The 19,825-nt window shown below is 44.2% G+C and overlaps 2 protein-coding genes and 1 pseudogene across 10 annotated transcripts; 1 reads left to right on the top strand and 2 right to left on the bottom strand.

Moving 5' to 3' along the window:
* Nucleotides 1–3,854: 3,854 nt before the first annotated feature.
* Nucleotides 3,855–8,980, bottom strand: LOC125521241 (uncharacterized). Of its 9 annotated transcripts, none has more exons than XR_015617188.1 (6): nucleotides 8,438–8,712; nucleotides 8,077–8,293; nucleotides 6,874–6,970; nucleotides 6,218–6,544; nucleotides 5,940–6,136; nucleotides 3,855–4,318 (listed from the first exon to the last, which is right to left on the bottom strand). XR_015617188.1 is itself a non-coding variant. In XM_087544647.1 (4 exons), exons 1-3 carry the CDS (start codon nucleotides 8,710–8,712, stop codon nucleotides 6,881–6,883), a joined length of 582 nt encoding a protein of 193 aa, XP_087400773.1. In that variant the 3' UTR covers nucleotides 6,535–6,634; nucleotides 6,874–6,880. The 9 variants fall into 9 exon arrangements, 2 of the variants coding, with proteins under 2 accessions (XP_087400773.1, XP_087400784.1); XR_015617183.1 differs by having other exon boundaries at nucleotides 3,855–4,335; nucleotides 5,940–6,133; XR_015617181.1 differs by having other exon boundaries at nucleotides 5,940–6,133.
* Nucleotides 8,981–9,301: 321 nt separating this feature from the next.
* On the top strand, nucleotides 9,302–9,950 carry LOC147988560 (subtilisin-chymotrypsin inhibitor-2B-like). Its single transcript, XM_087543189.1, has 2 exons — nucleotides 9,302–9,414; nucleotides 9,505–9,950. Exons 1-2 carry the CDS (start codon nucleotides 9,302–9,304, stop codon nucleotides 9,728–9,730), a joined length of 339 nt encoding a protein of 112 aa, XP_087399315.1. The 3' UTR covers nucleotides 9,731–9,950.
* A 1,890-nt stretch (nucleotides 9,951–11,840) lies between these two features.
* LOC147988559 (subtilisin-chymotrypsin inhibitor-2B pseudogene) lies at nucleotides 11,841–12,566 on the bottom strand (annotated as a pseudogene).
* Between the last annotated feature and the right edge of the window lie 7,259 nt (nucleotides 12,567–19,825).

The following is a 19,825-nucleotide window of genomic DNA, read 5'->3' as shown; positions in this document are numbered from 1 at the left end:
ATGTGGCAGCATCTGGGGCAAATCAGCACGCCACGGCGTCATGTGCAGCTGGAGCTGCTCGCACCATGGTCCATGAAGGTGGAGCCGACTTGTCGCTGTCACTCATGACATTTGAAATGTCAGACTCACATTGGTACATTACAGATAGAAAGGAAAACACAGATAGTAGTACTAGCTGGTACTGTGAAAGCCACTCCTATCTTATCATACTTGCAGTGACCGAGACATCACCACTGAGATGTAGGAAGGATCAATGGAAGGAGACGGATGGCAACAGCGAGGGAGGGTCAGGGCGTGCTTCGGATTCACTTATGCCCCCGATTAGCAGATGATCGGTGCCGTCTCCAGAACAGCGAGGGTCAGGGCGTAGCTGACGAGGGAGGCAGGGGCGCCCCACCGGCGAGCGGGCGGGGGTAGGCTGTGGAGTGCATCCGCGAGCAGCGGGAGGAAGGAAGGTATGGATAGCGCAATGCCCCACCGGCGAGGAGGTGGCCCTCCCGTCGGGGGTAGGCTGTGGATAGCGCATGCCAGCGTAGCCCTCCCGTCGGGGCCGGAATCACCGCCGGTCGCTGGTACGATGAGCTTTTTTCCCTCTTTTTGTTTTTCCCATGTCTGTCTCTCTCGCCGGGGATCCTTCGTAGTCGCAGGGGACCCTTCCTTTTGATTGTTGTTTCCACTTCAGTTGTGGCTCCCGAAGTTGTCTCACTTGAGTTGGTTCAGTACCATAGTTCAGTGTTGATGTATTTTCAGTAGCAATGTTCAGTTCAGTCAACAGGGTGAAAAAAAAATTCAATGCAAGTTCTGTGTTGATCATGTCCAGCAGCATACTTCAGAGCTTTGCATATTTTTGATCAGCTATTGGTGTTGCTTTGTTTGTTCTTCCTTTCCTTTCTTCCGTAATAATAGGATTACAATCTCGAGACAACAAGTCCTCACAACACGAAGGGCTCGAGTTCAACCACACCGCAGTACAAGTTTCGGTACGGCTATAAAATGCCAATTGATATGCTACCTTATTTTGTTCACTACTAATCATTAGAGGAACAAAAACTCTCTAACAGCCATTCGAATTTTCAGCAGCTAAGTGTCCATAAGCCAACCTGGACAAGGTGTCGCCTGCAAGAATGGCTAAAAGCATTAACAGAATCTGACTGTAGAACCACCGGAAAATTCGAATGTTGAATGGCCAGTGCCATCCCTTGCATAATCGCATGTATTCCCGCTTCAAGGGTGTCATTGCAATGAAATATGTATCTATATGCCATGAAAATCAACGAGCCATCTTCCCTTCGTAAGACCATTCCGACTGCTGCCCGGTCATCCATGCTCGAAAAAGAGCCATCAACACAAAGTGCCACCCAGCCCGACTGCGGTGGTGGCCACAACTTTAAGCATAGTTGAGTGATGAGAGATAGATGGCGGTAATGGCTTTTTTTTTTCTTTTTTCAGGTTTTCAATCTTTTGAAGTTCAGCGCTGATGTATGCTCAAAAGCATACTTCAGAGCTACTACATACGGTTCGTACAATTCCCGGCTCAGCCTGTTTAATTTTTGTCTTTTGTCTTTCTTTCATTCTTCTATGCATGCTTTTCGCTCAGGGTTTTATTTTTCCATACTTGTTCATAAAATATATAAAAAATCATCATTTAAAAATTATACATAAACTTCATAAAAATGTTCATATCTTTCAAAATACGAACATTCTTAAAAAGAATGAGGACATTTGCACATGATAGTTTTTTTGAATAACTCATACAAATTAGGAATTCCAAAAAATCAGAAATATCCGAACAAAAACATTAAACCAATTTGTTTTTCAATTGCCCTGAACATTTTTTGCACTTGTCTAGACTTTTTTCAAAAATAGGAACGCTTTTGAAATTCCAAAAAAATACATTCGAAAGTGCGAACATTATTTGAAACTAACAAAACAATTCTCGATTTTTTTTAAAAAAATTGATAATACACTCGCATATGTGTCTGGTTCAGCGAAAAAACGAAAACAACCAGTATGCCATGGGCTAGCCCTCCCATGAAACAAGCAAAACAGAGCAACAACTATGGCTCTCAGCCAAAACAAACCAAGCTATCCTTGTAAGAGATCAATTCACTCCAACACTGTTACTTAGTCTATTACAAAACCAAGCAATATCTCTTTCTGCAAGTGACTGTCATTTAAAAGACGCTCATCGATCACAGAACTTCCAGCGAAGCCGGCAAGGTGTGCTTTTGGCTTGGGAGAAGTGTTTGTTCTGACCATCCGTGTTTTGCGAGGTCGGATCCTTGCCTAGCTCTCGGGGGAGCACCTCTTCTTACCGACGGTGTGGTGACTCTCTTAGGTAACATAGAAGGAAGGATCTTTGTCACCCAAGCCCGGTGGAGTCAGCTTGCCGACGTTCTCTCTAGCGTTTGGAGACTCCTTTGGCTATCTGTTCTGCTTAGTGATTTAGGATCATGAGAGTGGTGGGCGACACACAGGTTAGCTGTGCTTACAGTTATATTTCTTTTACTCGTTCTGTCTTTGTGTTGTAAGCTACAATTCCACCTCCATGTATTTTGTGGCCATTGTTTTTGTTGGCCTTATGTAACCCTTGGGCGGTTGATGACTTTGTTAATTCAAAGCTGGACTCTTCTTGGGTTGTCTTCTATAAAAAAGCATATGTTTCCTTCCCATTATTGTCCTTGCATTGTGAGAGTGGAACTCAAATGGCATTAGTAAAAAGAAAGAGTAAAACACAGGTATCACATATCTCCACACCAAAAGCACATGATATCCAGTACCATGTCGTTCGTGACCCAAAAAATACACTCAGGGATGTAGCTAGGCGGACGTGGATTTGTGTCACTCAGTCTCAGGGCACTGAGTCCCTAACGCGTGCATTTATTTTTCGCTTTAATTTTCAAATTTTTATATCTTTTGAACGCAATGCCCAAACTAAGTTCTGTTTTCAATCCGTGTTTCTCGTGATGAGGGCTTTCTAATAAGATCCATTTTGAATATGTTTTGATTTTTTTTTGAAAATAAATGTTATGTTTCAACTCTTGAAACATAGTACGGGCGACCGGTAAAATCATGATTTTTGTGCTGATGACCAATAATAAAATGCCTTAAAAATTTATCTATGAAACTTGGTAAGAGTGAGCGAGAAACCGCAAGTCTCAATTAGCAAATTGTAAGTTTCAACGATGGAAACATAAAACTTACTATGCCCTCGTGCAGGATCCAATTACTTCACGAATCGCGAGGCAATCAAGCGGCAGGGCAGGGCTTGGCCGATGCGTGACCGGGCACCTTCGTGCTCCTATGAATTTCCGGTAACTCAGTAGTTAAATAATATTATAGTAAGTCCATGATTTTCTGGAGACTACACTATTATAAGTCCATAGGTTTCTGGAGAGATAATATTATCATCCTTCCGGTAACTCGGTAGTTAAATAATACTAGTAGAGTGCCCATGCGTTGCTACGGGCTTAAGAAAAAATTACCATCTTGTAATCTTCAAAATTATGTTGAACATATTATAACCTAATAAAAGGGAGGATGAAAATACCATATTGCAATGTTCAATATCTTTTATCATTGATCAGCGAGGAATAACAATAATCGTTCTGTACATGCAAGATACTTAGTAAAGAACTTCTCTGATACATTTTTTCTTTTACTTCACTGCATGAAATGTATTCGGTACATCGGCATATATCATGCTTGTTCTTTGCACCTATAGTTTTGTTCTACTCACCTATTCCATTCTCTGAAGAATGGTATATGGCTATATCGACTCCATTGGAGAGAATACACTATGGAATCCCTGTGTCAATGTTAAATAATCATGTAAAAAGGAAAGAGAATAGAAGTAAAAGTGAGTCTAATGATCAGGTAGTATTATGGCAACTACCTCGCTGATCAGGTAGAAGCTTTCCAGACAGCTTATCCTTGAAGGTATCAAGTCGTGCATCAAGCATTACTATGTTTCCTTATAAGTTGAAGTGAAGAAATTATAAGCAAGAGTACTAACGACCAACAGTGGCGAGCCTCTTGCTCTTGCAAGAATGTTTATTGAACAATTAGTTGCATATGCGGCTCAGGTGGAAGATGAATGCCCCTCACGTAACGTTGCCATTGCGCGAAGTGGTAAATTCCCCTCTCCTCCACACCCTTCCCTTCCTCCATTTTGTCCGTGGCTATGTCATGTTGCTCGGCCTCCAGAAAACTTGGTTGCGCGAGTCTTGGGCACTTTTTGATCCGGGACCCACCAATCCGCCACATCTTATAGTGATGCTGCTCCACTCTCATGGCGATGGCAGTGACTTCACTGTTTCTAAGACAATAATAACTCTGTTTCATGAGCAACTAAATTTCAAGACATTTAGGAGCTCTGCTCGACCTTTGTAAGAAATGTACCACAATATTTGCTATAATGATATTACTACATCTATGTTTTCAGAAGTACAATCAAAATCAAAATTAACAAACAACAGCTTGGTCATTAATTAGACAATCAATGCTCTTGTAAGACTGCAGGTTCGGTTAAGCCACTACTTAACTCACCATGAAACAGTCATGTTTTCCTTTCCTCTTTGAAGTACCAAAGTTGCAGCCTCTATTTTACGCATTGGTTGTCGCTGCAGTAGCAGCAGCACCACCAACAAATTAGAGGAGGTACTGTGGCATTACTGAACTGAAGTCAAACAGTACACGGCATACACATTAGATGGGTCAGTGCAAATTCACCTCCCACCATACATGCTTCTTTTTCTCTTCCAGACACAGTAGCGGTGGCAACTGGCAAGCACATACACATACACCAACAGCGGCAGCAAATACGCACATGTATCTATAGTGATGTCCCTTCTGGTTTCCTTTTCTCTTCCAGACACAGCAGTGGTAGCAAGCACATATGCACACATCAGCAGATAACGAATGTTTATACTACACAATATCTAATGTGACTTGTTGCTCTTTGTCTCTCCTATAACATTGAAAGTTTTTTAAATCAAAGCTTATGCAAGAAAACAATGTAAAGATCATTTCGAAAATCAAAGGCATACACTGAAAATATATATTTAAGATGATCCTTCAAACCAGGTAGTAGGGGTGTAAATCCGAAGGGCGAATAAAAGAGTTCTACCATCGGCAATTCATGCACCTCTAAAAAATGTATTCAAATGAACATGCCCTACATGATATTGCACTGCGAATATAGGAAGATAGAGGGCAGACATGAGAGCATTATCACCCTTTAATTCAAGGCCACCCTTTGTCTAATTAAGCTGCTACGTGTCTGCATAAATATTCATTGTTTATAAAACTATGGAAAAGCAAACCTTTGACTTACCAATGTAAATGCCGCAATGTGAGCTAGCACTTTATAAATTTGTTTGCCGAGATCCAAAACGCCGTACACATTAAACAATATGTCTAAAATCCTTCGAATATATACCCACTTTATAAAAATAATAATAATAATGATATGGCAGCGACCAAACATCAGTCGTTTTGACGCGTGTTTGCACCGGCTGAATATTACATGCACCATATTGTGCTCCCCACTTTGTCCCCTCCTCCGACTCTTGTGACCCCCTCCAACGCCAACCTATCCTCCACCCCGCGCACCGCCACACGTGTTGCCCCACCCCACCCTGCCCATGCATGTTAGAAATTTAATCTCGCAATCTTAAATACTACTCCATTGCGAGATTAAATACTACGGTGGCCTAAAATGACTTCATTATGACCATTTCTTGTTTAAAAATTGATATATCAACCATCTAAGAAGATCAGCACATAATACTGTATGCATCTGTTTGAGCTAGTGATGCAGCTCAGCAAATAGATTGCATATGTCTGCTGCTTTTGTTTCACTGTGCATATTTTTTATGTGCAAAACCAATTTATCTGTATCTCAAAGACCGATTTTCACTGTACATTTCGGAACTTACCACAAATCGCAGGTCGAATACGTGGCGCCACCTGAACATCTGCAGGAACCATACATTCAACATTCCTTGTAAACGATCATCCACCACACGCAGATCCACCCGATTCTTGTTAACTGGCCATTCAGCCTGAACTCCTTCACAAAGTCTTCTCCCTCAGGATTATAAGATTTGGATAAGTATGCTTGAACCACTTCCTGCTAGTGTAAGTAACATTGATTTGAACAAACCCAATGAGCCGTTGCCAACAAATATCTGACTCTAGTACATTTTTTACTTACTTTGCAACATCCGTTGATGTGAATGATAGAATTTTGTGGTAGAAACTAAGCACGTCCCTTGGGTTCGGCTCATCAAGCCTCAATCCAGCTTGCCTATGGAACTTATCTCCCATATCACCTTTAACTATGTTCTTGACCGTATCCACTTGCAACTTCAGGTTCTTCCCATGCGGCCTGATACAACCCTTGAACACCTACGCCGTACTCCATTCTGTGAAGGTATGCCATCGCCGGCTGCATGAACACCAGGACCAAACCATCTTGGAGAAATGCTTGCACTTCCAATCGTACAAAAAATTATTTGGACAATAGTTTGACCTGCTTGTCCTGGAGCATTGCCACTTGCATGTTATGGTGGATCTGTAGTCACCTCGTCATGCCGACGAGTACTCAGACCGTCAGACCATTTAGATTCATCTCCAGAAAAAAAAACTCTTTTAGTAATGCATAGCACATTCCAATCTAAAAACTAAATTACGAACTCTGCGTTTTCGGCTAATTCAATACTCCCCATAATGTTCTCCCCCCCCCCCCCCCCCCCATCCCAACTTCATGAATTACTTGATGACCAGCATCAACAAAAATATTGTGTCTACAACTCTACATTCATTAGTTTAGATTTCAGTCTGAACCTGGAACAGTATGAATCTGCATACCTTCTCATCATCCCAGGAACCCTCCGTTCCAGCAATCACCACGGCATCCATAGCATAGATCTGATGGGTTTGTGACTGTATTTATGACATTTTTACGCTGAAAAAACACAATAATATGGGTCAGAGTATAAGAAAATTACAGTACATGGAAGCACGTCAACTTCTGATACTATTTCAGTTCAATTTTACTAAGGTAGAAATAAAACTGACATAGTTATCCACGAACTTTTGTAGTTCAAACTGAGCCTTAGCATCACCACATGTATAGAAAAAGTCACATCAATAGTTCTTTTCATGAAGGATCTGGTAATTTTGAAAAAAGGAGCATTACCATCAAAATATAACATAGTTGGCTTTAAATCAGGAAATGTCCTTTGTGCAAGAACTTCTAGGAATAAATCCTAGCATGCAAGCTTCCACATAATGTGCTTATAGATTCAGACAATTTACCACTGTCATCATCATCGTTATCTAATGCAGTTTTCCCAAGTAAGAAAGTTACCATTGCTTCCATAGCTTCTGCAAACTCTGTGTACATTTGATCACAATGAATTATGAGTGTACTATTACACGAGCACATGCTCTTTATTAGAAGTGACTTGGGCACCGTTATTTTGTTAATAAAACTATATCAAAGAAAATGTTAGAGCACACCATATAGGATGTTTGCTTACAGGATCGATACGTCGTTATGTGCTTAAGTTCCTAATATTTATAACAAGTAGGAAAAACTCCCAGCCAAACGATGTACTCATGACAGAAACAACACACTTTTTTGGCATTTGCTAAATAACCAGGGGAGTACATACAAAACATAAGATGTCTTGGAGCTTCAAGGTCCAACAGTATATATATTGCCTTTTGCTTACAGGATCAAAGGAGAATGTAGCACAGGACAACAATGTAACTGCATGAGAAAGAACTTAGTACCCGCTCACAAATTGCAAATTTCTGAAACTTCTCACAAATCACAATAGTTTGCATGGGATCTCCAATGCGTGGGTAATGAAACCACGAGGTTACTATTCCAAACTTCTCTACCTTCACTTTATGATTACATGCTTGATCAACTAAGAGATGATTTTGAATTAGCTTGTGCTATTTCCTCGAGAATCCTTTTGTGCAAATGGAATAAATCATCAATCATATCAGAAAGAGAAAAAACAAGAAACGAGATTATTTCAATGGCGAGCAAAGCTTTACTTGGTCCAAGAAGTGGTGGTTGCCGACCTCCTCCCTGAAGTCGAGCACCGCCATGACGTCGCCTACGGTGAGCATGTCAGCGCCGGCGTCCCGGAGAAGCGGGCTCTCCTTCCACATGGACACAACAACACCAGTTACATAAGAGGCCAACCAGGTGAATGACCCTGCAGCACTACTCTTGACGGCGAGATCTGTCTGGCACTTCCAATGATAGTAACTGAACCAACTAAATAAAAATTAATTACCATGCCCACTGCTGCCTAAATCTCAAGTACTATTCTTGGAGTATTGCAGGAGTAAGAGCGGCATGATTTAAACGTGTGGGCATACAGTACGTTGGGTGCCGGAATTGATACAGAACCTGTTGGTGGCGTCGATGAATCCTAATGTGACGAGGAAATTCATGGCAAGGTGGTTCATGTCCTGCTTGCGGATCTTGACATTGCAGCTTCCGCTCCCATTCGTCAAATTAGGATTGAGAGGACCTGGACGTGGGCGAGGAAGGCTGTCATCGAAGGGGCGCGCAGCCCACGGCGGCGAGCTCCAAGACGCGGCCATGGTGGCACCTGCAGAGAGGAGCAGTTCAGAGGAGAGAGAGAGGTAGGGGAAAAGAAGAGAAGGGAGAGAGGGAGGCATGGCGGCGTGATCCAGCTGGCTGCTCCCGGCGAGGTCAACAAAGCGCTCGGGCGATGTCAGACGGGAACACGCAACGGCGGCGGAGGATAGGGCTAGGAACCCTAGTCAGGGTGAGGGAGTCGTGGGTGGCGATGGATTGTTTCTGTGGGCGGTGTGTGAGCGGACCGATCGTGGGGAGGTGAAAAAACCATACGAAAAAAACCAAAGAAACATGACGGTGGGAGGTGGGACGAAAAAAAACCGGGACGAAAAAAAACCTGGAAGCGAGACTACCAACTGCTCCATTAGAAGTAGAGATTATAGTAAGTCCATGATTTTCAGGAGACTACGCTATAATAAGTTCATAGTTTTCGGGAGAGATAATATTATTATCCTTAATATTAATAGATTATGATTTTAGAATACCTGAAAATATTATCTCTTATCGCGTACATGGAAGTAAGCATTCAAGACCATATCAATTCGCCAGCTACCTGTAGGTTGCTTGCTTGACCCAAACTTAATGGATGTGCCGACGAAGAAGCTCTGCATGCAAGTCATGTGGCACGTGTACCTTGCTACCAGAACGTACCATGGCATCACTCGACCAATGTGTTATGCAAATCAATCCTCACGCACAGCGCAACTCGCTAGCCTGCCAATCATCGAATATCATCGGCCGTCTGCGCGTCCATCAGCTCGGAGAAGACCGTCCATCAATCGGTGAGTAGCAACTAGGTGTACTGCAACTGATCTTTTTGTTTAGTTTGTTGCTGAAATACCTCACTCCGCCTCAATTAAGTTATCAACCAGTGCTATGAAGATGAGTTCCTCCCACGACCTCGCCGGTGGAAAGAAGTCATCGTGGCCGGAGGTGGTCGGGCTGACCATCAAGGAGGCCAAGGAGATCATCCTCAAGGACAAGCCCGACGCCGACATCGTGGTGGTGCCGGTCGGCTGCACCGTGACCGAGGACTTGAGGCCCAACCGTGTCCGCATCTTCGTGGGCACCGTCGCCGAGACCCCCCATGTTGGATAGGTGGATAGCTCTTGCTGGCTTGCTGTGGCCTGCATACATAGATGCTGGCTCACGAGTAAATGAATAAGGAGAGATAAAAAAGTATGCAAGTCATGTGTGCTTAATCGGTGTTGTGGAAACTTTTATTTTATTTTAACTCGTTTTGCCAACTTGTATCGAACTATGTATTTGATGGCTACTTTGTATAATAATATGGATGCATGCATCATTTTAATGCAGAGATCGGGGGTAATCCTTCTTTCAAAAAATGGTGTGCTTGATCGGCCAGTTATTTATGTACATGTACCAAACTGTGAAGTTCCAGCCAGGGTATATTAAGACAAGCCTAATTAATTAAATTTGTGCATATCTCAATGCCATGCATGTAATTTCCGAGCAATCCCAAGTTCACAGCTCAATTTTAATCAGCAATTCCGGACAGAAATACCTTTCCTCTAAAAAGTTTAATCACTAATTCACTACCAAGAAAATATCCAAAAAAAGAGGGATGTGTACATAAGGAAACGACCGAGCACCTAATGATGCTTCGTGTGCTTGCGAGTGAGGTCTGGTCTCACATCCTGAGATGGATCTTCCTGCCGAACCAGACGTCCAGTGCTACCGGCAACGTCCTCACCTGGTGGTCTGCTCTTCAACAGGGCATCCCTCCCAAGCTGAGAACAGGGGTCAACTGGTTGATCCCCTGCTCGCTATGATGCATGTGCTTGAGAGAAGCACAAGGGTGTTCAAGGACACTTCTCTGCTTCATACATAAGTAGTCGATAAAATTCACCAGCATTGCCTTGAGTCGCGGAAGGTGGGGACAGATAGTCTTAAGCGAGTAGTTACTTAGTGTTGCGATGACGGAATGGAAAGTTTGGGCTGCCGTTTATGTGGTGGTTATTTGTATATAATTCTTACTTCCTATCTTAATTTTTTTGACAAAGGGAACATATTAATATGGTGAAGATACCAATTACACCCGGTCTCTATACCAACAAGATGTCCAAAAGCATCAAGGATACACACATCCAAAAAAGAAAATAAAAGGAACAGAAGAAAAAAGACCCTGCCACGGTGATGAATCACTAGCATCAGTAGCACTCTAACCACCACCGAAGACAACATCCGGAACACAAAAGAGGTTCTCCAAAAGCAACGCCCCCAAGAAGGAAACAATGCACCAGCGTAGTCGTTGCTCGATCAAAGATCTTGGATCTTCACCCTGGAGAAAGTTCGAGTTCACCCAAAAACAATGCCTTCAATAAGACCGTTGTCATGTACAACCAATAAAGGCCAGACCTTGGGCTTTCACCCTGGGAATCGAGACTCGGTACTCGAGGAGCACCACCGAAAATGCAGTCCTCCAGTGCTGCCACCCCCGCTTGCCGAGGCTGCAATTGCGAGTCACCAACACAATGAGCAGCAAATCTTCATCTCTCCCTATCCGATCCATTGGGAGTACTCCCTAGACTTCCACCAATAGTAGACGATCTCGACTCAACACAAGCATGCGAGATAACACCTTCAGAGCCTAATGATCTTCAACCACGACCGCCTTGAATCCCCATGTCCACACCTTGGAATCGGGGCCTTGGAGGTGTAGATGCCGATGTTTTCAAGGCGGTGACAATCTGGTGTTCAATCACCAAACACCCGAGCACACAGCCCTCTATGGCGTAGGCAATGTATCCACATCAGAGGCGCTTCATGGAGGATCAGTAGGCAGGAGGCGGTGTCCTTGGGTAGCACGAGCATACCGAACTTCATATCTTAATATATAGGTACACTTATCTCATGCATTTATCAAAGAAAAAAAACATGTGTATATCATGTTTCTTATTTGTACGCAAAGGGTTTGATCAAAAGGTTAAGCCTCATCAACAATAATGTTGATAGGCACAGGGTCACACTAAAACTAATTCTTATCTCAGAAGTTTGTTCAAAGCATGAAAGATTCCATTTAAGATATCTCATGGGGCTCAAGTTCTTCTCTAACTAGATTAAGGTGTGATTAGCCTATTTTATTCTAATGACACATTAGGTCTAAATTCTTGAAATAATCCAGCAACATGCCCACAGTATGCATATTTTTTGAGCATTTTAGTAAACACATGAACAACAAGCCACATCTCATAAATTAAAAATAACTGGTCAAGTCCATTGAACCATAAGTACATCGACACACGCCATTGGTCAGCGTGTATTTATTCATCCATGATTATTGAAACTACTTATTCATCAGCATGCATACGTGCATCCATTTTGTCTCTCGCTCGCAAAGCTTGCTAACCAATGGAAGGGGTGGTCGCGACAGTGTCGACGATGATGCGGACACGGTTGGTCCTGAAGTCGAGGGTCATCGCCGAGCCAGCAGGAAGGACATCTATGTTGGCGTCAGGCATGTCCTTAAGGATGATCTCCTTGGCCTCCTCGATGGACTTTCCCACTACCTCCGGCCATGACGTCTTCTTCTCCTCTCCGGTGGGTGCTTTTGGGGCGGCGCAGCTCATCCTCGATTCCATGAGCTGCAAACAATCGATCAAAATAATTCAGTTCAGACTAAAAATCACAATAAATAGTTGACCCAAATAGTTCATCTCTTTTCTTTGGGTTCAAATTACATATCAAAATAACATAATGCTAGTAATATAGCTTTTTTAGAAAAGGAGGATAATCCCGGCCTCTGCATGACGATGATGCATACAGAGAAACTTATTGACAGATAGCATGTGAGAATGGAAATATGGAATACATACCCAACACTACTCAGCAGCTAAATGAACCTCGAGCTCACTCTGAACTTGACTGGTATGAGTGCATAACGCTAGGCCTATTTATAGGAAAGATCTATCACGAGAGAAGATGGGGATAGGATGCTCCCACATGCATGAGACAAGCACAAGAGAAGATAAGATGCTCTCACACTGTCACACATGCAGGCGTGGAGCACGACTACTTGTTTCATTGTGGAGCTAGCCTCTTATGCAGAGAAGATGCTCTGGCACATGCATGCATGCAGCGTGCGTGGTACACGAGGTGCCTCCTAAATTGGCCACACTTGATTTGGTAGAAGACAACATGTTGGGCTGCTAAAGAAGACGACAATGTACCACGTGATTCAAGGGTCGATGGACATGTAGCTCGGTGTGGATCATATCGGCTACCTGCATACTCCCTCGTCAAGGTTTATGAGCCTTAGAGCAACTTCAATGGAGCGACTCAAACGGACACGGATTTTATCCGTTTGGGTCGCCCGTCCGCGTGTCCGCGTCCTCTTTTCTGTTTGGGTCGGCTGGTATGCCCAACGGGCGCGAGATGCATTTTTTACATGTTCGCATCGTCATTTCATCAAACATTTCGAGGGCGAGCTCTTGCGCCACCTCGCTCGCTGCAGCTCGCCACGCCAGCTCGCCGCTGCCGTCGCAGCTCGCCCCGATCCTGCTGCTACTGCCCCGCAGCTCTCGCCCAGCAATCCAAAGACGGGCACGGCTGGGCGCGGCGAGGCGAGGACGGGCACAGCCGGGCACGGTGAGGCAAAGACGGGCGTGGCCGGGTGCGGTGAGGTGAGGACGGGCGCAGTTGGGAGGGGCGAGACGAGGCCGGGGCGAGGCGAGGCCGCGACGAGTCGATGACGGGCGGGGCGGAGCGAAGCCATAACGAGGCGCGGACCAACGGCGGTTGGCTAGCACACGCGCGACCAGCGGCGACAGGCAGCAGCACCAGCACCTACGCCGGGCAGCGGCGGCTAGCTAGCTAGCTAGCACACGCGCGGCCGGCAGCAGCACCCGCATGCATGCTCCATCAACAGTGGCTAGCTAGCTAGCTAGTACGCGCGTAGGACAGCGACGACGAGCCACCTGGTGATGTTCGAGATCGGGCAGAGGAGTTGCCCCGGCATGCACTTCGCGACGTTGTGCTGTTTTAACCTTTACAAGGACCGGGCGTAGCCAGACTTGATTTAACTAAAGTTGGAGAAACTGACACCCACCAACTACCTGTGTGCGAAGCACGTCGGTAGAACCAGTCTCGCGTAAGCGTACGCGTAATGTCGGTCCGAGCCGCTTCATCCAACAATACCGCCAAATCAAAGTATGACATGCTGGTAAGCAGTATGATTTGTATCGCCCACAACTTACTTGTGTTCTACTCATGCATATAGCATTCCTTCGCGCCTGCAAAGCTAGAGCTAGCCAGTGAAAGGTGTGTTGGCGACGGTATCGACGAAGATGTGCATGCAGTTGGGCTTCAAGTCCCGGGTCACCGGTGGCCCGGCTGGCAGCACGACGATGTCGGCTCGGGCTTGTCCTTGAGAATGATCTCTCTGGCCTCCTTGATGGACTTGCCCACAACCTTTGGCCACGACTTCTGGGTGCTCATAAAAAAGAAAACGATTGGACCTAGGACTTCGATGTATTTTCTTAAGTTTTCAGCAGTGTCTGTACTATATATTGATTTGACTAACATATTTGAGGCCTTTATCGAAAAAGGGGGACATGTATTAGTAGGCCACGTCCACAACACTTAGGTAGTCAATGTATCCATCACTTGTGAAATCATCATGCCCCTGCTCCCTCCTGCGTCTACCATGTGTGTACTGCTTTCGACAGATCGGTTATTTAGTCTAAAAGCGACCTAGGTTATGCTTTATGAGTTCATTTTCAATTGTTTACTCTCTCTTCTCATAAATAGATGCTAGTTTAGACATACACATGCGACAACTAATAAACATTAACCATTATGTTTTCACAAATAAACTCAGAAGAACATGCAAAATTGTGATGTCATGGAAAAAATAATTACAAATTTGATAATGCTAGGTTGAGATGATGAAACTAAGCAAGTTTTGATATAATATGAGTCAATTAGGACATGCCGTTTATATATAAATGGTATTTCCAATGTGATAGAATTTGGTTTTGTATTCATTGGAGTAATCGCAATTTGGAACACGTTGAATTGAAAAAAATAGTCATATTAGATACAAATTGCTTAGTACTATATGGACATTTATTGTATGTGCACACGAAGCTACAACAAGTCCAACCTGGGCGTGGCCTGCCCAGCATTGGAGCAAAAAATAAATTGCACATAGCCCAGGCCACATCAGCCCATCGAAGCTCACATGACAAGTAGCAACAGGGAGCTCCTATATGGCGACCTATGTGCCTGAAAACAGGGAAGCACGTACCCCGACCCACTCCCCCGCGCACGCTCATGGGCCAGCCCATGTGCAAGGTGGGAAGACCCTTTCTTTTTTCTTTGTTTATGTTTTATTTTTTATGTTTTATGTTTCTTCCTTTATTAAAATAACTCAGGATTTAAAAAAAGTTGTGAATTGTGATTTTTTTCTTCATGAATTCAAAACAAATTTGGCAAGTGATAAGTGCTCAGGGATTCAAAACAATTTCATGATTTCAAAACAATGTTCATGTATTAGAAAATGTTCATGAGTTTTTAGGAATTGTTAAAAATATTCCAATAACGTAGGCAATTTAAAATAATGTTTCTGAAATATTTAAAAAATGTCAAGATTTGAAATATGTTCATGAATTTGTAAAAAACTGTTTGCAAATTTAGAAAATGTTCATCATTTGAAAAAATAGTTCATGGATTTGGAAAATGTTCATGATTTCAAAGATTTTAAAAAATGTTCATGAAATAATAAAATCAAGAATTTAAAAAAGTTCATAATTTGAAAAAAATAAACCTTTTTTTTAATTTGATGAACAAATTTTGAATTCAAAAAGTGTTCACCTCCAATTTGAAAAAATGTTCATTTGATTTAAAAACTGTTTGAATTTCAAAAACAATCTTATATTTACTAATTGGAAGCATAATGAAGCGTCCACGTTAATCCTAGAAAACTAATCATATTGTCCATCCGATCTCGTTATCAACTATCTGTAGCCGCCTGATGCCTCAGGAGTCCTAGCCTATTGTCCCACCTGATTTCTTGAAAACAATAGCCAAGTCACCATCAGATCTAAGTACGTGCTAACAGTCTTTAACCATTGGATGTACTACCTTAGGTCGTCCTCCAACAGGTAAATCCCTCCGCCCGCACCTCCAAACTCTCACCGCATCTCATCTGCATGCCATCCTCAAGCTCCATCAACGCTGCAACACATCTGAACAAAAATTACAATTCAATCTAGGTATTCGCTAATCCCCTTCTTGTCCAACCTATGAATCTCCTACTGAAGCATTTCAATATTCATGGCACATCCCATGTTGCACCTCCGTTGTTCTCTAGAGGAACGGGTGTGTGGGAAAGGGGGCTATGGAGGAGGATGAGGGAGCTACTATCGACAGTTGATGGAGGACGGGCTGTGCTGAGCCATGGAATCCTCAACGTTGAAGTTTCATATAAGACGGCCTTGAGGCGGAAGTGCAGTCTTGACTTGACGGACCTCCCATGCGGGAGTGTATGCTGTCCTTCCCCATAGTAAACTAGCGCGGCTGCATGTCGTGGACGTCGGATTGGCCAGCCTTTAATAAAGACTACATGTGCGGCTGTCGGTCAGCAATTTTTTTTTTGAAAATAGAGGCGTATCCTCGGCCTCTGCATCATAATGATGCATGCAGCTATTTTATTAAAAAATCCACAAAGTATCACAAAATTATAAAAGTATTATAGCTCGCAAATAGGCACATAGATGCTTGGCTTTATCCGCTGGGACACACGAGCATACGATTTGGCTTTGAAGGCAGGCAGCTGGATCCAAGAAAAGCTAGCTTTTCAACCGGCCGGAAACGAGAAAACGCACAGCCGTACCCTGGGCTAATTGATTTCCTTGGTGAGCTCGGCCGATGCTTTTGTCTGCTGACATGCCCGCGGTGCACTGCAAGAAGCTAAGAAAATTCAAGGTACGGTCTTTATTTTCTTGTCTTCTATTCCTTTGTGTGGGCTCCATTGTCATGTATAAACTGTCAATTGCAGTATAGCATAGATATCTACATATGATGCTTTTTTACAAAAGAGGGTTTCCCCCGCTTTATAGATAAAGCATCATCGAACAACCGAATCATGTCGATACAAACACACACACCACACCACACCCACCGAAGGCTGGATACAAGGATGCTGATAACAGCAACACTACCCCAACAAAATCCTAGCCAATATCAGATGAACACAATAAGCACTACTTTTTTTTTGCGAGTAAAATGGGAGTTTTATTCCAAAATTGTAGAGTTACAATCAGCCGACAAAAGTTCAGCTATACATGGATGGCCTCTGCGAAGCCAACAAGCCGTACTATGATCAATTCTACCATGATTTGCCAGAGGATCTGCTACTCTATTCTGGTCCCTAGAAATTTTCATAGGAATAAACTCTCTTGCTACCATGAGAACCTTAATCTCTAAGATGAGATGCCCATATGCCGATCGGTCCAACTCATTAGAAGTTAGAACAGATAGTGTCGTCGTCAAATCCGATTGAACAACCACCATAAGAGTAGTATGCTCGACAGTCAGTGCCATCCCCTCCATTATCGCATGTAGCTCCGCCTCAAGAGCATCGTTGCAATGAAATAAGTGACGGTGTGCCGAGAAAATAACACTCACATCCCAGTTCCGAAGTATCATGCCTGACCCTGCTGACCCGTCTTCTGCCGAAAAGGAGCCATCCACCGGAACACAATAAGCACTACTACGAAGATGTCGGACCCTCAACCGTGGGCGGGCCACCGCGAAGAGGAGAAGCCATGTAAGACGAACAATGAGCTCCAAAGTGGTGCCTTCAGCAAGGGAACGACCAGGGGCGGAGCCAGAATTTGGGTATAGGGGGGGGGGGGGGGGGCAAGCCAAGATAGTTAAAGAAAATCGTCCTGTGCGAAAAAATAATTTCATGATACTAGAATAATATGTCACTTCAACGCTATTAAAATAAGTGATTACATTTCTATTAGTTTAAATCTGCCCCTATAATCACCAAAAATATTAAAATTATTAACAATTTCATCAGAAGATAACCTAGCTGCTAGCTAACTCCATTAAGTGTAAATTATCATGAAATTTCGAACCAAGTTATCTTCAATTGGATCTAGCACATTAGCCACTTTAACAATGTCAGTAGATTGAGCATTTTAAGCAGCATGCTTAAAAGTCGAATCAATATTTATGGTGTTTAGGAGGGCTTTTCTCTTCATGACAGCGTCATAGATTGCATAATCAAAAGAATTTAAAAATAAATTAGCATAGTAGATCATGCACTCAAAATAACAGAATCGGATGAGCAATTTCTGACACATATAAGAATTAAGATGAGAGTTTAGATTGATTAGAAAAGAGTACGTGCTAACCTTGCCTAGTTGGAGTTTATAGTATTGTACGGAGGATCACCTGTCGCCAGTGTCGCCTGATTTAATCAGAGTGGAATCTAATTACGAGCAGAGGCACCGGAGCTACAACCGGCAGCGGCACTTATCGCCTCCGGACACACGTTAATCAGAGTGGAAAATCTGAAATTTACTTTAGGCTTCTCTGGTTGTTATGCCGTCGACAGCGACGGACTTAGTGGAGGCATCGGACTTTTTTGGTCTAAAGATGTTGATGTTAGTCTGAATAATTTCAGCCAATCTCACATTGATATATCTGTCAAACAGGATAATAAAACTCGGTGTTTCACTGGTTTCTAAGAAGCGCCACGAGTGGAAAACAGAGTAACATCACAGCTGGCGGTTTCTCCGCACGCTTTTTGCTGTCCCGCATGATGCATGGATCTGCATGGGTGATTTTAATAAAACGATGCAAGCAGGCGAGCATTTTAGTGTTAATGCGCGGCCGGAATACCAGATGAGGGCGTTCCGGGACGCGGTTGACGATTGTTCCTTACAAGACTTGGGATGGAGAGGTATTCCCTACACATGGGATAACAGACAACCTGGGCTCGCAAATGTGAAAGCCAGGTTGGATCTAGTACTTGCCAATGCGGGGTTTCTGAATTTGTTTCAGTTCACCTCCGTCAAGCATTTAAGCAGTGTGGAGTCAGACCATTGCTTCATCGTCGCCGAACTCAGAACAAGTTTGAATAATAGTTGGCCTCGAGAAAAACGAAGCTTGGGGCGAGCGAGAATTTGGAAATCTCTCAAAGAAGGTTCGCAAACTTCAGAAGCGCCTAGACCGGCTACGGAGGTCTCGATGGGCCGAGGGCCTATGGAGGAAGAGCTCGCGGTAGCATCGCAACTGCGAGAAGGAGATCTGGCTTAAGCAAAGTGTTGGAGAACGTAGCAGAAATTCAAAATTTTCCTACGTGTCACCAAGATCTATCTACGGAGAAACCAGCAACGAGGGGAAGGAGAGTGCATCTACATACCCTTGTAGATCGCTATGCGGAAACGTTCAAGAGAACGGGTTGAAGGAGTCGTACTCGTCGTGATCCAAATCACCGGAGATCCTAGTGCCGAACGGACGGCACCTCCGCGTTCAACACATGTACAGCCCGGTGACGTCTCCCATGCCTTGATCCAACAAAGAGAGAGGGAGAGGTTGAGGAAGACTCCATCCAGCAACAGCACAACGGCGTGGTGGTGGTGGAGGAGCGTGGTACTCCAGCAGGGCTTCGCCAAGCACCGCTAGAGACGAGGAGGAGAGAGGTAGGGCTGCGCCAGGGAGAGATCAAATCGTGTGTCTTGGGCAGCCCAAAACCCCCACTATTTATAGGAGAAGGGGAGGAGGGTGCGCCCCCTCTAGGGTTCCCACCCCTAGGGGGGCGGCAACCCTAGATGGGATGGAGGGGGGGCGGCCAAGAGGGGGAGAGGGGGGCGCGCCCTAGGGTGGGCCTTAGGCCCATCTGCGCCTAGGGTTTCCCCCTTCTCCTCCTAGCTGCGCCTTGGGCCTTGTGGGAGGCGCACCAGCCCACTCAGGGGCTGGTCCCTTCCCACTCTTGGCCCATGCAAGCCTCCGGGGCTGGTGGCCCCACTTGGTGGACCCCCGAGACCCTCCCGGTGGTCTCGGTACGTTACCGATAAAACCCGAAACTTTTCCGGTGACCAAAACAAGACTTCCCATATATAAATCTTTACCTCCGGACCATTCCGGAACTCCTCATGACGTCCGGGATCTCATCCGGGATGTTTTATATAGTGTCGATTTTGGTTTCTTTTCCGC

Source organism: Triticum urartu, chromosome 1A (genome assembly GCF_056163025.1).
Source record: "Triticum urartu cultivar PI428250 chromosome 1A, HENAU_Tu73, whole genome shotgun sequence".
In the NCBI taxonomy this organism is placed as follows: Eukaryota; Viridiplantae; Streptophyta; class Magnoliopsida; order Poales; family Poaceae; genus Triticum; species Triticum urartu.
Note: the sequence above shows the minus strand (reverse complement) of the source record. Positions and strands in the feature narration are given on the sequence as shown.